The following is a 19,455-nucleotide window of genomic DNA, read 5'->3' as shown; positions in this document are numbered from 1 at the left end:
AGCTGCCCCTTAGAGGTCGTTGTCTTCCTCTATCTCCCATAACATCCCACTTCGCACGTCTACCACCTTGACCCATAGAAACCCCACAGGCTAACCTTTCGCACTGGCAGCACAAGGGTTAATGATCATTACAAAGTATACATTATCGTTACAAACATACTCTCACTGCCCAGTCTCAACACATCATGCATATGATAAAAGAGGTACTTACTAGCGCATGTCACCGCTCCTGTAGGGAAAGAAAGAGAGAGAAAGAGAAATATGATTTACAGGTCAATAACATTAAAAAAAACAGTTTCAGATACTGAAGCACTTGCAATAGTTGTATTACTCAACAATATCAGCCACTGAGTTCTTCTCCTACGTCTTGGTTCAGCTGTTAGGAGATAGGGTTGAATTAAGGGTTGTGAAGGGCCGTCCTGGCAGAGACCAGAAAGCAAATCACAATAACACATGAACTCAAGCCCCGCCCGTTTCTGCTGTGATGCTGCAGTATGCAATATGTTGTCGTTTTTTTCTCACATTGGCATGCACAACCCCTGCCACCACCCTCAGCCCGCAGAATGTTTTTTCTTCACTACTGCAGCAGACAGGTCGCATTTTGCACAGGTGTGTGGCTAGCACGTGCCCTCACGCTGATTGCATGGGTGTGGATAGAGGTTACGCCCGAAATGAGCCCTCCTAACCCTCCAAGCAGGCAGGTCAAGAAATTAAGCGAGTTTTCTTTTTCTGGGGGAAGTTAAATAAAGTCACACTAAGACTGGAGACCCAAGCCCATCAAGCCAGAAGTACTACAGATAGCAAAGAAGCGGAGGCCCTTTTAAGGAGCTTCTCCATACATCGCAAAGAAAGAGTGAATGCCTCCGAATTCTGTCTTTTATTGGAGAATGCGCCCACTACAGGTTTAACAGTGTGTTGGTGGTTGGAAACTTAGAACCACTTCACGGAGAAGCAGAGGTTAACATAAGGCCTTAGGAAGCCGAGTGGAGAGATGGTGATTATTATGTCATGGAACTATACATTTTCAGGGGCAGAGCAGAGAACCGTCTGTAGTTCTGCTGTGCAACCAGAGACAAGCGTTTTGGTAAGGTCTGCACCACTGACTGTATACTTCTGCAGTGGGTGAAGAAAGCTCCCATTTCTGAAGGTTGATTTGGCAGGCCGTCCATGTTTGCAAATGTTATTGAGATATGAGCCTTACCAATGGCGTCTCTGACAGCGAATAGCTTAAAGACCTGTGGAACACAGAGCCATGTTGCAACTACCTTTTACAATGCAGATGCTCTGCGCCTTGAAAGAGCGCCATTATCGTTCAGAGTACAAACTTACATCTCGATTTGGTAATAATCAAAGAGCTATAAAGCATTCAAATCTCCAAAGAGCTGGACAATGTGTAGTTAGTGCCTGGATCACCAGCCTTTCAAAGGCCAGGAAGAAGAACAGGCCCAGAGTCATGAAGAGCACACAGTGGAAGGCTGAGGAACTGTTCCTGGAATGAGGATTGAAAATTAGTGCAGCAAAGTATTAGAAAATGGGAGATTATTCAGCGATAGATGACACCCACATGGAGCAGGTGCCTCTGTTCTGCTGAAGATCATGGGATGCATCTCCGGCTCTAGTGTGGGCCAAAGAAAACATTCTAGTTTCATTGATCTCCCCTTAGAGATCCAGGGGGACGAAGTATCCAATCTCCATATATGTTGCTTGCAGAAACCTTATTTTTGTAAAATACTTAAATATTAGCAGAATGAGCATTTCAATAAAACATTTTGTGCAAAGGAACAATTTTAAGGGTGCATAGATCAGAAGCAGTCTTGTGGGTACATAGACAGATTGTCTAGTGCCTGGTGTATGACTGCTGATGATTGACACAACTCAAAACATTACACACATAAACACTGAGGGGCATATTTACAAGCCCATTGCCTGCCTTAGCGCCACTGTAGCATCATTTTTTTACGCTTCAGCGGCACTAAACAGGCCCTCTCCCTACGCCCTATTTACAAAGTTGCACAATGCTAACATTGCGTCACTTTGTAAACCCTTGAACCACATTATACCTGCACCAGGCATAATGTATGCAAGGGGGACTTTCCCCCGCAGGGAGGCCCAAACAAATGGTGCAGTGAAATTTACAATATTTCACTGCGCCATTCTAGGGTCATTTTTTAATGTCTGCCCAGGGCAAGCATTAAAGTGATGCTAGGGCTTTATCCTCTGGGCCTCTCTGAACTTTGCTGGACTAGCACTAAACTGTTTGGTGCTAGTCCAGCAAAGCACCACAGCAGTATCAAAAATGTTGATGCTGTTGTGCTAGCGAGCGCCATGGTGTGCTGTACTGTAAATGCAGTTCTACCATGGTGTCGTTAGGGCGTACACGGAAACTGGCACATCAAAGACGATACACCAGTTCCTTGTAAATATGTCTTTAAATATCTATAATAGGACGCTGCAGTAGTATGCGTGTGGTGGAGTGGTCCTTCAGAGCCATCTTCTATGTGTTTAGTGCTGAGAATGAGCTTAAGTCACTGGGAAGGGAGTTTCAGCATAGAGGACCTAGTAGGTAGAAGAAGCAGAATCTGGATGTGTATACACAGGTCTTGGCAAGGGAAGGTAAGGAGACTTTGGTTAGCTGATCCTAGATTGAGAACAGCGGTGTAACAAACTGTGAATGTTGATAGAGATCAGATTTTACTAATACATTAGCATATGGTGACTTACAAGTTCCATTAAGAAGCTTAACTGAGAAAATAACATGAAATATACAAATGTAAACATTTGAAATATGGTGGACATTGTGAACTCAATTTGTTTTCGACATCGCGTTTTGCCATGAAAGATGTTGTGCATTTATATTTTAGTGAATTACTGACATGAATTAATATTAAAAGTATTATTTTCACAGAAAAAGTAGAGATGAAAAGAATATCATGAGGATTAAATTAACGTGAATTAGTCGTACTTATATCAAAATTAATTTATCAAACTGAGTTACATGTGTGCAGAAAAATAAATACAAGTTTAAATGGTTTTAATGAAATGCATAGCAATGGCTGCAATTAAATAATTTACTTTGCATATTTGATTTAAATAGTATGGTACACAATAGGTGTTATTTGTATTAATTTCATTTAAATATGTATTTAGACTTTCCTAGCTGATCTAGGCCTGAAAATTCATATTGCAGCAGTAGTGTAAAAGTGCCAATTTGTTCTGTTTCCTTTGACCTGAATTATTTCATAGGTTTTTAACGTGTTAGTGAAAGACTCCTGTATTGAAGACAGAGAACATCTTAACAAATAACAATTGCAACAAAATTTGTTCTAGCTTTTGAACAGGGCAGGAGGTATTATTGTATTCACTTGAGGACAGTTAGAATCATCCTCTAGAAGCTTGGGAAAGAGATCCCATGTTTCAAAATCTTATAAATGTTATATTTTGACGGAGCTGTATAAACGCATCCAGATGACATCACACCTTCTCTGAGAAAATCCGGGATAGTTGCAAACCTGATAGGCATCTAAATTCTAATTGGATATTTATTCTTGTGCACAAGATGAGTCCACCCTGAGGACCAATCAGAGCTCTATGGATGTTTCTAGTTAGGGAGAGACTTTTTGAAACTTGTACTGAGTTGAGTCTTGCTTAGGACGCTTGATGTGATGCTACTCTCACGTCTCCTAAATCCCAATGATTCTTAGATGTCTTCCTGAGAATCAACATCATGCTTTCTAATTGCCCCATTTGCTTTTGTTGATCAGTACTAATATGCCCAATAAATTCTGAACTGCTGATTTGCCCTATGTGCAGCTCGTGTTCTGCACTGCCCTGAAGCTGCTGTCTACAGATGCTGTGAACCTGTGAGTGCTCTGACCAACGAATCCTTCCTGTCTGCTGTCTCACGAGGAGAGGTATACAAATTGCAATATTGTTTTCCTTGTTTGTTTTTCAGCTTTGATAATTACACCAGTGTATTTTTATAGTGCGTTACCCTAGTTAGATGATTTTCCAAATAATTTTTGTCTTGTCTTTTGTTTTTGCCTGCATGTGCTAGTCCGTCCCCAAACATGCAAGTTCTAATTCGTATTGAGGACAAGGATAACCCAGCTCCAATTATTGATTGATATTAATTGAGTCTGATGATTTACTGATGTCACCATCATCTGCTTTGAAATCTGATTTTAATGTGCATATTATCGTTCTGTTGATTTGTGTTATTCTCTTGAAGTGTTCAATAGCATTGATGTTTAGTAGGCTTAATTTCTTTAAATGTTTTGGTCACCCTATGATTTTCACGTATGTTTCTAAGTTAGCCTTGCACACCATTTACATTATTATGGCTTTGTGTTTGTAATAAAGCTTTCAAACTTTAATTAGTTTGGAGTTTTGTTTCTGTGACCAAATTGGTCATGGTGTTTAACATTGTTTGTGTCTTTCATGTTATTGGTTTGTTTTGAATGAATCTGATTACAATACTCCTCAATGAGTCCAAAGATCTAGTCGACCTCTAGTGCAGGTGAGAGGAGGTATGGTGTCTCACCAGAAAGTGTGCAGTTTCTGAACCTGAGGCAGGAAGAAGACCTCTGCGTGACCTCCGGCAATGTAGATAGGTCATTCAGCAGGTACCATCTAGGCTTTGAAAACCAAGTTTATGTGTTTATAGGTAGCTCTAGTTTTTCCTAATAGCAAGTTGCCTCGTTCATGTAGGAATGTGTTTGATAAATCTGTAAAGGGTTCTAACAGGAATGTTTAGAACACTGTCTAATGATATCAAAGGAGAGGCTGCAACTAGTAGACTGTTGCAGTAGTCCAGCATGAGGAGGACCAATGAGAAGATAAGTGTCTAAGATATCTGGAAAACATTGCCTGAATGGATTTTACCTATGTTCAGTAGCTGGAATTTTGTGGCTGAGACTATGTTGATTATGAATGTGTGCATGATCATTTTAGAATCAAAGTGTAAACCAAGGTTTTTGTCTGAGGATTCTGTGGTCATGGTGTCTTGAAATAAGTTAACAGGAATGTGGAGAGAAGAAGGAGCTGAAGTGGCAGGAAAATATATTTTTTTTATTTTAAATGAATACAACATGAGAGACAGTATGGCCATTGAGTGATGGATGGCTGTGAATGAGGCCATTACTGACTCATACGCTAAAAATAAATGACATGAAGTTCAAGATGGGATCACTTATGAGAACTGAACAATGAAACCCCCACATGGCCCAAGGGATCTAGTTTACCAGGCATTGTCAGAGAACTCTACCTTCCTCATACGCATGTGAGCTCTGGAGACACTGCAAAGAGTCACATCCATTCCTAGCATACAGTAAGACTGTCCCAGCAGGTGGCAGTGGAGTAGAGGAGCAACGAGATATGACTTTACTTCCAATATTTTGCCTTTTAAAAGGGAAGAAGGAAATGGGTAATATTGAGTGCAACTGTCAATCTGTGCTCAGACCTGCCTGACTAATTTCACATAATGTAGATGCACCCATGATGCTGTGAAGCTGACCTTTCAAATAAACTAACCGGAAAGTCACAATGCTCAGAGGACATGCTGTAGTGGTCCCAAGATTGGCTATTAGTCTAATGGAACAGACGTGACTTTACACCATGGCAAAATCATCCAATGATAGTAAGAATGTATCAAACTGTCATATTGTATTCCTTCTTGATACATGCCTGGCTGAGCCCCATTCCCAATCGTGGGCCAGTTGCTTTTCAGCTGAAAGGTCCAAGTATGGAAGAGCGTTGGTTTGTTAATAAGCTTGTCACTGTTTTGGGAACGAAGTGACTCAAAGTACAGTGCATTGGAGCTTGTAGGTTTACTAGATTTAGGCAGATTCTTGACAAATCCTTCTGTCCGTCTGCTATCTTTTTAAGAAAGTGACTGGAATGAATTAGTTCTAGATGGTGTAAATTTAGGTGAGGGCTACATCCACTCTGGTTACTTTGTGGACTCAAGAAGCGAAGCACTCAGTTTCTTCTCTGTGTGCTTGTGGTAGAGACATGGCACAAGTCGAAAGTGACCTGGGTGGATGGAGTTCCACTACTATTTTTGGAAAGATCAATCAATCAATCATTCACATTTGTAAAGCGCGCTACTCACCCATAAAGGGTCTCAAGGCGCTGGGGGGGGGGTCAGTGCTCGAAGAGCCAGGTCTTGAGCTGCCTTCTGAAGGTGAGGTGATCAGGTATGGCGCGAAGGTGGCTGGGTAGTGATAATTACACCAGTGTATTTTTATAGTGCGTTACCCTAGTTAGATGATTTTCCAAATAATTTTTGTCTTGTCTTTTGTTTTTGCCTGCATGTGCTAGTCCGTCCCCAAACATGCAAGTTCTAATTCGTATTGAGGACAAGGATAACCCAGCTCCAATTATTGATTGATATTAATTGAGTCTGATGATTTACTGATGTCACCATCATCTGCTTTGAAATCTGATTTTAATGTGCATATTATCGTTCTGTTGATTTGTGTTATTCTCTTGGAGTGTTCAATAGCATTGATGTTTAGTAGGCTTAATTTCTTTAAATGTTTTGGTCACCCTATGATTTTCACGTATGTTTCTAAGTTAGCCTTGCACACCATTTACATTATTATGGTTTTGTGTTTGTAATAAAGCTTTCAAACTTTAATTAGTTTGGAGTCTTGTTTCTGTGACCAAATTGGTCATGGTGTTTAACATTGTTTGTGTCTTTCATGTTATTGGTTTGTTTTGAATTAATCTGATTACAATACTCCTCCATGAGTCCAAAGATCTAGTCGACCTCTAGTGCAGGTGAGAGGAGGTATGGTGTCTCACCAGAAAGTGTGCAGTTTCTGAACCTGAGGCAGGAAGAAGACCTCTGCGTGAGCTCCGGCAATGTAGATAGGTCATTCAGCAGGTACCATCTAGGCTTTGAAAACCAAGTTTATGTGTTTATAGGTAGCTCTAGTTTTTCCTAATAGCAAGTTGCCTCGTTCATGTAGGAATGTGTTTGATAAATCTGTAAAGGGTTCTAACAGGAATGTTTAGAACACTGTCTAATGATATCAAAGGAGAGGCTGCAACAAGTAGACTGTTGCAGTAGTCCAGCATGAGGAGGACCAATGAGAAGATAAGTGTCTAAGATATCTGGAAAACATTGCCTGAATGGATTTTACCTATGTTCAGTAGCTGGAATTTTGTGGCTGAGACTATGTTGATTATGAATGTGTGCATGATCATTTTAGAATCAAAGTGTAAACCAAGGTTTTTGTCTGAGGATTCTGTGGTCATGGTGTCTTGCAATAAACTAACAGGAATGTGGAGAGAAGAAGGAGCTGAAGTGGCAGGAAAATATATATTTTTTATTTTAAATTAATACAACATGAGAGACAGTATGGCCATTGAGTGATGGATGGCTGTGACTGAGGCCATTACTGACTCATACGCTAAAAATAAATGACATGAAGTTCAAGATGGGATCACTTATGAGAACTGAACAATGAAACCCCCACATGGCCCAAGGGATCTAGTTTACCAGGCATTGTCAGAGAACTCTACCTTCCTCATACGCATGTGAGCTCTGGAGACACTGCAAAGAGTCACATCCATTCCTAGCATACAGTAAGACTGTCCCAGCAGGTGGCAGTGGAGTAGAGAAGCAACGAGATATGACTTTACTTCCAATATTTTGCCTTTTAAAAGGGAAGAAGGAAATGGGTAATATTGAGTGCAACTGTCAATCTGTGCTCAGACCTGTCTGCACTCCCTTCCTCTGGGCCCTGGGCTATGTAGAAGTCACCTTGTGCCCGAGCACTGCAGCTGTTTGCTTTTGTTTAACCTGCCCATTGGATGTTTGCACACCTCCAGCCCACTGGCGACCGCCATTTTACTTGTGAGACTGGAGCACAAAAGGGTTATGTGTTAATCTCTCATCTGGAGAAGACAAACTTCACTCCATTAACAGTTCTATTGCTAATGGCAAATGCGAAGCACATTTGTGCTTTGAAGCTGGGTAAACTACACTAGTAAGAAACAAACGTGACATTGTAATTTTCCATGACGTCCCTGTGCATCGCAAATGATAACCAAAACCTACACTTTACGATCTACATAGGGAGCAAAAAAATTGCATTACATTGGAGAAACCCTCTGATCCTGATACAGTGATAAGTGGGGGATGCAATTTTCGAGGAGTGAGAGAATGTTCACGTTGAAATGAAGTAAACTGGTAACTAATTAATGATGAGGACCTATATTGGTTACTATGCCCGTAGAATTGACGATATTTTATGAATATACAAGAAATTCTAGAAAATCAAGGTCATTTGAAAACCCTGTGTGAATATACAAGCTTGAGGTGCCTTAGCCTTGAAAAGGGGTCGATCCCGAAACACTTGTTGGCTAGTTTTGTTTGCTGGAGCTTGATGCCTATGAATATATTTGAACTTATGAAGAAGAGTAATAATGAAAGATTACATACTTTGGACCAATAAACGCAATTCGTTGTAATTTATGAACTGGATATCAGGTGTAATATTCAACCTCCTGTGGAGTACAGTTCTGTAAGACTGCACCACTGGGGGGTTGGTGCTGGAAGAGGAGGCGCGGGGTAATTAGCTTCTTCCGACCTCGAACTTTCTTTCAAGATGAGCGCACAGTGTGCAAGAACGTCCCATTTCGCTTTCTAATGGAATAAGAGAAGTAGTCGATTCGTGGTGCGCGATGTTTAAACTGCCTTAGAATAATAACACTTCTTGTTTAACTAAACACCTGATATTACATTTATTGGACAGTGAGTCTTGTGACACCCTCTGGGAGCTTGCAGAATCAAATGCCTGAGAGTACGTAGTCAAATGGTGCGAGCGGTTTCTGCCTCCCGTCAGTGCCATACTATTTTTAACCACCAGAGAACAGAAGCGCACCATAGTTCCCTTTCTCAGAGATGGCTCATTTCAGCCAGGACCTTTCTCCTATAATGATATAAGGGCATTTTGAAAATATTTGCATTACGGTAATATTTTAGGGACTGATGTTGAATGACACGTCACACCCCTTCCTAGGTAGAATTTCAGTCAGTACCTTTCCCCCAAAATAACATACGAGCATGTTTTATTTTAGGAACTACTGTTGGATGACTGACACGCCACGCCCCTTCCTAGGTTGATAACTACAAAACACAAGACTCTAGATATCCTGTCGTTGGAATACTTTCAGTATAGTGCTATGAAATAAAAACCCACCTGTGTAAACATCTAAAACGCTACACTTAAAGCACAGTAATGGCCATAAAGCCAGGGTTACATTGGGAACACACAACGGCCACGTCGGCGGAGGCCAGACACCGACGGAATTGTAACAGCACTGACCAATGAGGCCTCTAATATGCGGGAGCCGCAGGGGCACCTCTGACCCCATGAGTCTGTCCTACATACGGCTGAGGGGTATTAATGTCAGCGGTAGTAGGCCATGGTACCATTTACCTTTCAGTGTGTCAGGGTGTTTGTGTCAGTAGCCTGGCTTTATACCTGCCATTTGTTGTCTGACAGGCACAGAGGCACTACTGAAAGAAAGGTGTCCTAACCAGTAGTCGAAGTGCATTAAAAAAGTATGAAAACTGTGATGCTGCATGCACAGGGGCGGGGTCAGTGAGCATGGGGGCGGAGTCAAAGATGTGGCTAAATAAAAAAACATTCTATAAATGTTTTTAGTCTTTCACCCTCATGCACAGCAGAGGTCTGTGTGTAACACAAGAGCCACAAATTTAAATCTTGGTTGGTGCAGTGGAGAACAGTGAGGTGTATTTTTAGTGCTATGCAGAGCCTGTGTGAATATGCAAGTCATTATTTTAAACTTGCTTTACACACAGTATAACATAGACTACTACAAAGTTCACAAAAAGGTTTAAGATAAAATGGTGCTATAAAAAATTAGATTTTAGTAATACCCAGAATGTACGGAATGCTTTTTTTTTCTTACATAACTGTCTCTTCAACACCTCTTAAGGGGTAGTAACCCCTATATAAATACAGTTTCAATTAAAAGCGCACACTTAACACCTCAGCTGTTAACTGTTTACACTATTGCTCAAAATAATTTTTTGCCATCAAAAAGCTTTCAGTATTTTGAGCAATTAAAGCCAGTACTACCTCCCAATTGTCCTTTACATTTGCTGATTACCCTATGCATTTGCACATCAACACATTCATGTGCAAATGCATATGCGCACGTTTGCATTTCTTTCAGGGAAACGGGCACGCTGGCAGAAAGGCTTGTTTAGGTGTCTTTCCAGCTTTGGTTTCACAGCATGACACTTCAGCTGAATCATTTAAAACAGTGGTTCCAAACCTTTTGATTTCTGTGGACCCCCACTTTAGCATTAATGGAACCCAGGGACCCCCACTGAATCATCATGGGAACCTGGGAACCCCCGCCTGAGTCATTACTGGAAGCTGGGGACCTAATTTGTCAATATTTGTTAATATTTTTTAATTTTCTAGGCTCTCGCGGACCCCCTGAGAAGTCTTCGCGGACCCCCAGGGGTCCCCAGACCACAGGTTGGGAACCAATGATTTAAAATATTGAAATTAACCATGCCAAGATGGTTGTCTTTTTAAAAAAAGTAGGGGAACGTTTTTTCATAAATCAGAAAAGTAGGGGCATGTTGTGCCCCTCCGATCCCGCCCATTTTGACCACTGATCCTAACATGTTACCCGTGGGTCTGTGTCTAAGGACACGGATCCTAGGGTACTCGTACAAGCAACAGAGCCAACCATTTGTAACAGCGACCCGACACAAACTGGTGTTCGCACCAGAATTGTTAATTAACAGGACTCTCTTAATTCAGGACTAAATATAATGAACACAGCTGTTAGAGAAGTCTGTAGGGGTGGCAAAATAAAAATAAATAATTCAAAGCTTGCCCTTTTCTGGAAGAATAAAAAGTAAATCTTGCCAGCGAACAGAGGTGGATTAATTAGCTAAAATGTGGTGCAATGATGGTAGAACATGTTGATTAATCAGGTTTAATATTCTAGTTAGGACGTTTGAATCCACAGAAAGCTGCAACTTACTTACATTAAGAAGAGTATTTGAAAACTACCTTTTGCGTGCTCCAGAAAGAACAGATACAGCTACCTCCATCATAAGGAATATTTAATAACACAGAGGAATAGTGGTCCTGGTTGATACAGCGCTAGGGTCCGCAGCAAGGCAACATTTCTCTACTTGAGAAGTGCAAGAGAGTAATGTGCTGAAATTACAGCTTTGCGTTTCCTGAGACAACTCCAGGGTAATTCTAGACTGTTACATGCACCAAAACAATCTGTTTAGGATAATATCGGTTGCAATGTATTATGGGTAACCTGAGGTTAATGAGAGGTGCTGGAGGAGTAAATCCGAGTAAGGAAACCAGTTTCTTAATTATGATGAGTTCAACTGCTGAACAACTTTGGGATGGAATCTTCTTGAACTTTCAGAGGGGTGTAGGATTTAATCACCCAAAAGACAGACTTTTGGTGGTCTTTAATTATCTGAAAGTAAGTGACAATATTCTACATGAGACCAAACTCTGGATCAAAATAAGTGGTTTCAGCTGACAAAAGACCGATGGTGCGATAATGGAGATCGACAGAAGCAGCTAAATAGCTTAAAGAAATTTACACCCTATGTTTTATGGATGGAGAAAATGTGTGGTTTACGGGACGAGAGGACTTCAGCAAGACTATTTAAGTGATAACTGCATTGGATTTTATTTTATTTTTTCACTCATTCATAACCTTCTTCATTTTTAACTTTTAAGTATTTGTATTTTGTGTTGGATACAGTCCACTGAGTTGTAATAACTAATAATGTTTTGTTTTTACTTAAAATTGATACGTTGATGAAAAATTACAGAAAAGGTATTTAATTAAAAATAATTTGTTTAAAAGCTATGATATCCCCCTCGAAGCTTTTCCTCATAGTGACGATTACCTTTCATTCACCCCTGACATTTTTAAGAACAGAAACTGATCAAGGTTTTTCCAAAACGTTTACAGTTCATTGGTAGCTTTGAAATACCGACTTTAGCATTTCTATAACATTGAGGGATGTCAAATTTTAGCTATTCTCTTTTTCTAATAGATTATATGAAAAAGTATTTTATAAGATAGCTCCATTTTTGGAAATCCCAGGAGCCAGTGCAACACATGCCTCATCTTTTAAAAAGATAGACATTTGACACTAGCCTTCACTTCGTTTGTCATCATTGTTTTGAATTTCCAATTTGCACAAATTTAAAATCAAATGCAAGCTTTTCAGCTTTGCTATTTGCTAGCAGCTTTTTGTGCCACCACCCTATGGTCCCAACTTCACACTCCACCTATGTCATCACTACCTCCCAGTACACCGGAGTCTGTGTTATCGGCCATCTTGTTGGTAATGCATATGTTTCCCGATTGTCGGAGGTTCATTCCTGGTCACTCAGTGACCTGCCCTTAATTCTTAAATCTGTCCCATCTCAGAATGAAGATTTTAATTTAGAGTCAATTCTAACAGAGGAGCCACTCATTACAGTGACGTGATATATCTTCACTGCTTTCCAGGCACATCCGGAAGCAGAAGTATGCACTTTTCTCTGCTGGAAGATCTCCCACTGAATTCTCTTTGGTCATTCGTGGTCTACATTTAAAAAGGTGCTACAGTACTGTTTATTATCCAAACCTGAACCAGCATTAGCATGATACCCCCCCCCCACACACACACACACTGCATATGGTTGAGTGATAGCATTGTGTAGATATTGGTAAGTCTAAAACGATTAAAAAGATTAGAACATTTTTCTTGCAAAAGCCGGTTCATAGAACAAGAATTTTAGACCTATCTTCCTAAATGATGACAATTTTCTCTGTTACAGACTAGAAGAACTTTTGGGGTTTGTTAATTGTAGAATTGTGAATTTTTCCATGAAGATCAATTTGCGACTGAATATTTATCAATGTGATGTACCAGAACATCGGCGGCACAAAGATACACAAGAGGAGAAAAAGGTTGTTTGATGGAGTCAAGTAGGTAAAACCATTCTCACTTTTACTTAACTGAACACTGTAAACAGCAGACTTACTTTTCTCTGCTCAGGATAGAGGAGAGCTGGTAATCAGGACCCAGGAGAGGCTCCGGGGGGTTGAGATATGGAATGGGCAAAGGAAAGATCCAGGGATGGATTTCATTGGACTGCTGAGGTCTTCAAGTATGTTCATGATCAGGCCTTTTGACATGGTTACCAAAGTCAAAGACTGAAGATATTGAAACCTCAGCTATCCTTGTACAGATGTGGACCAGAGTGCTTGATTATTCAGCTAAACTTCAACAAGGGCATGGGTAATGGAGATCAGGAATCCTTCCCTCGACAAACTTTTAAATATAGCATTATTGTGGAGCTTCTACTAATAGCATGTCTATGTGCTGGTCTACAAGATGCCTTTGATTATACTCATCTATTGGAAGGGGAAAGAGCCTGAGCAATAATCAAGATGACAGTCAAAAAGTTAAGAGGTAAGATATTCTGTGAACTTTAAATAGGTTGGTCCTGCACTTAAAAGGAACACACAATCATTTTAGATTTTATGACCTGGGGAAGAGACCTGTGATCCTATCTGCAACACCTTAGGGAGGAGGTTGAATGATAGTTTACCTGTTGATATAACTTTCTAATCACTGAGGAAATAGTAAGCTTGCTTTTGAGACAAGATGGAGCATTACATGAAGATGTTTGGAATCATGCACGTACAGTAAAACATAGGGCCTGATTACGACCTTGGTAGAGGGGATTACTCAGTCCCAAATGTAACAGATATCCTGTCTGCCATATTACAAGTTTCACAAATTATAATGGAACTTGTATTATGGCGGGCAGGGTATCTGTCACATTTGGGACAGAGTAATCCCCACCGCCACAGTCATAATCAGGCTCATAGTCATATTTTTTACATTTGAGCAGTGAACATTATGCCTGCTTGAGGGACATTTGTCTCGTCCTTTGAGACCAGACACCAGCCAAACACCAACATTCTTGGCAGTTTGACATTTCTTACAATTTCCAAGTAGAGAGTAATAATCTAGTCTTGAGACCTGAGTACGTTGTCAAGTTGACAATACTCCTACCTCCGTATTCAGATATATCGCGGCTGAGCCACCAACCACCACAACAGAATGCTCTTCTGAGCCATCAGGCTTGCAGGTTCCCACCAACCATTTGTAGATGTTTCAGTCCTGCAGGTGGTTTACTGGTGGCAGATTTCTGGCAGAGGGAGACCGTCATGGGACCTAATAGACATTGTTAAATGGCAGTGGCTATGGAAGACAGGTAAGTCACACACACACTGTACCTTAGCCATATATGTCCCACTGCACTGCACACCACACAACACACCACGTACACACTATTATCCAGTGCCATTCCACCAAAATACAACACATACATGCTGAAATCACACATTGCCATACATCCATAACTCAACATACACACACTGTTTACTCTACGCCCACACACGACAACCATTAAAACCAACACAACTACAAACTCATCTACACAAACTCACCCACACAAAAACACATCACAACAATGACCACCACACAACGACATTCACCTGAATATTACACACAGCAACACAACACACAGCCTAACATACACAACAATATCAGACCCACATGAAAGTTCCAAACAATCTGGCACAACCACATCACCCACTCCAGCACCCTCCACCTCAACCAGCCAATCCAATTGCACGCACACATACACATACTGACTCACATACACAACGGGAAGCACAACATCACAGTTAGAGTTCCCTTTGCCATATGCACACACGTACATGGTTGACAAGTGTGAATGTTATGTCATTGTGGCACCAGCATTCATGTCTAACACAATTGTGTCCTCAACATATGCATGTCACAGTAATTTTAAAACATTTCCGTGACATGTATATGACTGCAGTGGTCCTGCGCTCATGTGCAGTGACCCCACAACATAGACTGGCAATGCAGATTCCCTACATTGAGTCTGACGACAGCTGGGGTCGCTTTTTCTCTGTGGTCCAGTTGTAGCAGCAATGAAAGGTCTTGTCCAGTCGTGTCCAGTCAAAAACTGAAGTGGAATTGGGAAAAAGGCCTGTTTTTACCTCATTATCCCCCAATCCGCCAACTCAGGTGTGAAGGTAGCATCACCACTGTTGGCTTGGTGGAAAGGCACATCCAAAGCTGCTCAGTGGGAAGGGTGTCTGGAGTCTCGCCATCAACTGCTTTCTCCTGTGGTGCCGTCAACACGATTAGGAAGTTCTGGTGGAGTCTGCGGGACTCCAGCAGTTTATCGGCTATGGGACCACCATCATCTAATTCAGGTGGGCGGACTGGCTAGCAGGCGGACAAGTTGACCACTGGAAAATGGACGGCTGGGCCATTACCACAAAGATCTAAATCAGGCCCTGAGTCTTTAAACATTTGCCTTAGAGCACCTGAAATAAGATTGATAATCTTCCAAAAACTAAGTAGGACGCAAAACATATTCTTAGACAAATGATGACCTTCTTATAAAAGAAAAAGAACATCTGGATGTACTTCTATGCTTTATGCCTACTGTACTAAATCTATTTTTCTACACGTAGGTGAATTAAGCCCCACAAAAGGATATTATTCGACTAAGCTTTACAAAAAAAATGCAATCTCATTGTTTACGGTTCCATTTAGGTTCAGCTAGCTCTGCATTGTGCATTCATTATCAAAAAGACATCTACATATTCTGCAATATTCTTTGGTGCTCCCTCTGGATTGATTGGGACTTGTTGTCAGCATAAGATTGGAAATGGAGGCTAGCCAAGTGCTTGAGTAACAAACATGAGGATGTGACCTAGTCAAATCCCCAGGTCCGTTTACAGTAGTTCTAGTCCTTAGCTGGACCACCTTCACACATTGAAGACGTTTTCTGCCGTGGTCATCCACCTTTATGAAACTGAAACATGCAGTGCTCATCTCCTTGGTTATTTCTCCTGCAGGTACATGTGAGGGCTGAAGGCCTAGCTCCTCGCACCTTTCATCGTACAGCTCACTACTGAAGTGCTTGTCTCCTCAGCAATACTCCCAAAGGTGGCAGCTAGGGTGTTTGTCTTCTCTGCTGTACTCCTACAAGTCAAGACTGGAATATGGAGGGGTTATTCTAGCCCTCCGCTATTCATTCTAAATAATTATTTTGGGGTTTAGTGGAATGCAAAAGTGCACATTGTGAATAGTGGTCGGAAGTGAGATTACTGCCTTACACCACGGTTTATAATATTCAACTGTTACCTTATGTTAAAAAAACTTTCAGGCGCTAATGACAGGTGTGACGACGCAGCAGAGCCTGTGTCAGTGCTAGCAGAGTCCAAGGACTATGGACCATGAACCATTGCGACCACATGAAACCAGCCCACGAAGGTTTTCACTGGCGCCCTATACAGGAGTAAATTAAATTCAGAAGAATGTGCTTCGTTGTCAAACCTAACGTGTCCAACACCTAATTCCAGCTCTGAGAACTAACCACTGTAACCTCTCACTCCTACACTTTCCTCGCACGGAAAACATCCCCAGCGCTGTGAAGCAGTCTGATAATTGGTAGGTGGAGGGGGAGACAACATTAAAATACGTAAAAAGATGCAGAAAAAAAGGAGACTCGGCACTTCTGACCTCACGCCCAGGTGTTGCTATTTTAAAGTATTTCTAGTTAGCCCAAAGCAGACAGTAAGTAGTGCCCCCAACCTGTATTTCTCCCGAAGTTCGACAGGTGAGTCTATGCTAGGGTGACCAGATTTTGAGGAGGAAAATCTTGGACAGGTCCGACATAAAAGAAGGACTAAAGACATTACTCTCACTTTTATAACTGGCCTGTCCCGTTTTTTGCATAACTTTGTGAATATGTGCCTATACTGTGTGTGTACATATATATACACACACACACACACACACACACACGTATATATGTGTATATATACACACACAGTATAAGACTACATATATAAAATTAGCTATGGCTTGACCTCCCACCCTGAACCCCCAACCCTCCCCCACCCACCGCTCTCTGCTCCCCACTCTCTCTCTGCTGGGAGCAGAGGAGGGTTTTTGTTGCCTGACAGTAACAGATAAAATACTTTAATTATTTCATACCTTGTAGGCCTTTTTAACTTATGCTTCCCTAAATGATCTGACCTTTGTCCCAAAAACCGGGACATTTATTTAATAGTATGACCTTTGACCCAAAAACCAGGACTGTCCGGGGAAATCAGGGACGTCTGGTCACCCTACCCCTCACATCGTCAGACCCCCCACTATCATGACAGTAGTCTTAATAAAGCGAAGGTGTACCTGCTTCTCGAAGTAGGGCGGCCAGGAGGACCCCCAATAGTAGACCAATCTCTTGGCGTCCCATTCTCTCAGGCAGCTTCTCGCCTCTTGGTCTTGCACTTGGGACGAGCTGCACCCGAGAATGAGGAACGACTGGGAGCTTTTTCTAAGTGACTGCAGCGCTGAGCTCCCTAGGGTTATATACCAGAGGGCAGGTCACAGGCAGGTGGAGAAGAGAGAAGGGCGGGGAATGAGAGGGAGAAGGCAGATCAGCAAGGAGGTGAGTGGCAGAGCGAGGGACAGAACGTAGATAACGAGAGAGAGAGAAGTAGACTGAGGGGAGAGAGACAGACAGGAAGAGAGTTGCACTTGGGGAAGAGTGACTGCCAGGGAGATACGTTGAAGGGTACAAAACTGACACAGAGAGATAAAAGCCTGGGAGACAAACTCAAGGGAGAGAGAGTGACAGAGATGCTCACTGAGAGAGAGAGACACACTGGGGGGAGAGAGGGAGATAGAAACACAACCAAAGGTGGAGCGATATATATATATATATATATATATATATATATATATATATATATATATATATATATATATAGGCGAGAGACACACTCTGGAGAGCTGGAGAATGAGACAGAAGAACCCTGAGGGAGTGGAGAGAGTGACAAGGGGAGACAAACTGACAAGCAGACAGGGAGGGAGATGTAAACTAATGCTGAGGAGAGCCTCTCAGATTTAGAGACATGCTTAGAGATGGGAGCTGGATCTACAGTGAGAGACACGCACTTAGAGTAGATACTAAAGAGAGAGCATTGAAAGCAGAAATAGACTAAAAGGAAGGGAAACATTGAGGGAGAGAGAGATAGTGACTGGACCAGAGACATACTGGGGAGAGACGATGAGAGGAAGAGAGGAACTGCTGGAGAGAGGTAGACTGGACAGAAGGCAGAAATGCCTAAAGAGAAGAGAGGCCTGCGGGGATAGAGGCGCGCACTGACGGGTATACAGTACCGAGAATCACAGGGTTTGCCCAAGAGAGATTGATAGGGACGGGCAGCCGTGTTTGTAGGGAAGAGAGACTGACAATAAGTCACACTGTGGGGGAAATAGAAGAAGGGGGAGAAAACACACCGAGGAGAGAGACGCGGACCGAAAGGCAACACATACTGTGGAGATGGAGGATGGAGGCCTAATGGTTAGGTACAGAAGGAAGGGGTCGGTGAAAATTTGGCAGAGAGCATCACACATGTAGGAGAAAGAGACGCTACGGAGGGCGAGAGACCGACAAGAAGAGAGACACAGGGATGTGGAAGGCAGGGGTTGACAGGAAGAGGGTCACATACAGTGCGAAAGGTATTTTTGTAGTTAATTCCCATTTCATGGTCATCTCCAAGCACTCGCCGGACCTGTTTTGCGGACACGGCGCTTTAGTCTGTCTGTCTCGGCACTAACAACACCAGAGGAGCCTGAAGATTGCCTGGTGTCCAGCAAAGGTTACCCTCTGGTACTTTCTGTGTCTCGGCTGAAACGCAGTGCACTGTCACTAAATGACTGGGCGTCACGTGCACTCGTTTATATTTCTGGAGTAGTTTCCAGACGAGGAGCAGATATACGTGCTACTCGGCAAAAAGCGCTTCGACGCCTCGTCAGGGGTAGTAAGCGCTATATAAATACTATTAAAATACAATACAATATACGGTCCTATGTGGGACTCTTCAGTGGCTGGAAAAGTGCCTAGATCTGACACAGGTGCAAGTTACCAACACACACAAACTTCTCGCTTCACGGAAGTGCTTAATTTGTATAAAATTAATAAACAAATAAATAAATAAATGTGTAAGTAAGTGCAGGTCCCAAACTGAAGGCTTTAGTTGTGGAATACCCAAGCTACGCAGTTTTGCTTCCACTTTTTATCTCTTTCTTTCACAACCCTACACAACCCTACACCCTTGCATGTTCTTTCGCATCCATAGTGTCTTACTTTGACACTGTTTTCCCATCTTTTTGATCTGTCTGACAATGAAAAATAAGTCACAGGGACCAAAATGTGTGCCCGCTACCTGCAATCTTCTGCACAAATTAAGCACTTCTTTACAGGCACTTTCGCAGCCTGAGTGATGCATCTGGCCACT

At 42.0% G+C, this 19,455-nt stretch overlaps 1 protein-coding gene across 1 annotated transcript in view; it reads right to left on the bottom strand.

Moving 5' to 3' along the window:
• The window catches only part of LOC138284759 (uromodulin-like), a 175,522-nt gene extending 158,013 nt beyond the window's left edge, over window positions 1-17,509 (bottom strand). The window contains exons 1-2 of the mRNA XM_069223896.1: window positions 17,342-17,509; window positions 212-229 (exon numbers count right to left, since the gene is read on the bottom strand). Coding sequence (XP_069079997.1) covers window positions 212-229; window positions 17,342-17,405 — 82 coding nt within the window. The 5' untranslated portion in view covers window positions 17,406-17,509. The remainder of the gene's footprint in view (window positions 1-211; window positions 230-17,341) is intronic.
• Window positions 17,510-19,455: the final 1,946 nt, after the last annotated feature.

Source organism: Pleurodeles waltl, chromosome 3_1, assembly GCF_031143425.1.
Source record: "Pleurodeles waltl isolate 20211129_DDA chromosome 3_1, aPleWal1.hap1.20221129, whole genome shotgun sequence".
Classification (NCBI taxonomy): domain Eukaryota; kingdom Metazoa; phylum Chordata; class Amphibia; order Caudata; family Salamandridae; genus Pleurodeles; species Pleurodeles waltl.
Note: the sequence above shows the minus strand (reverse complement) of the source record. Positions and strands in the feature narration are given on the sequence as shown.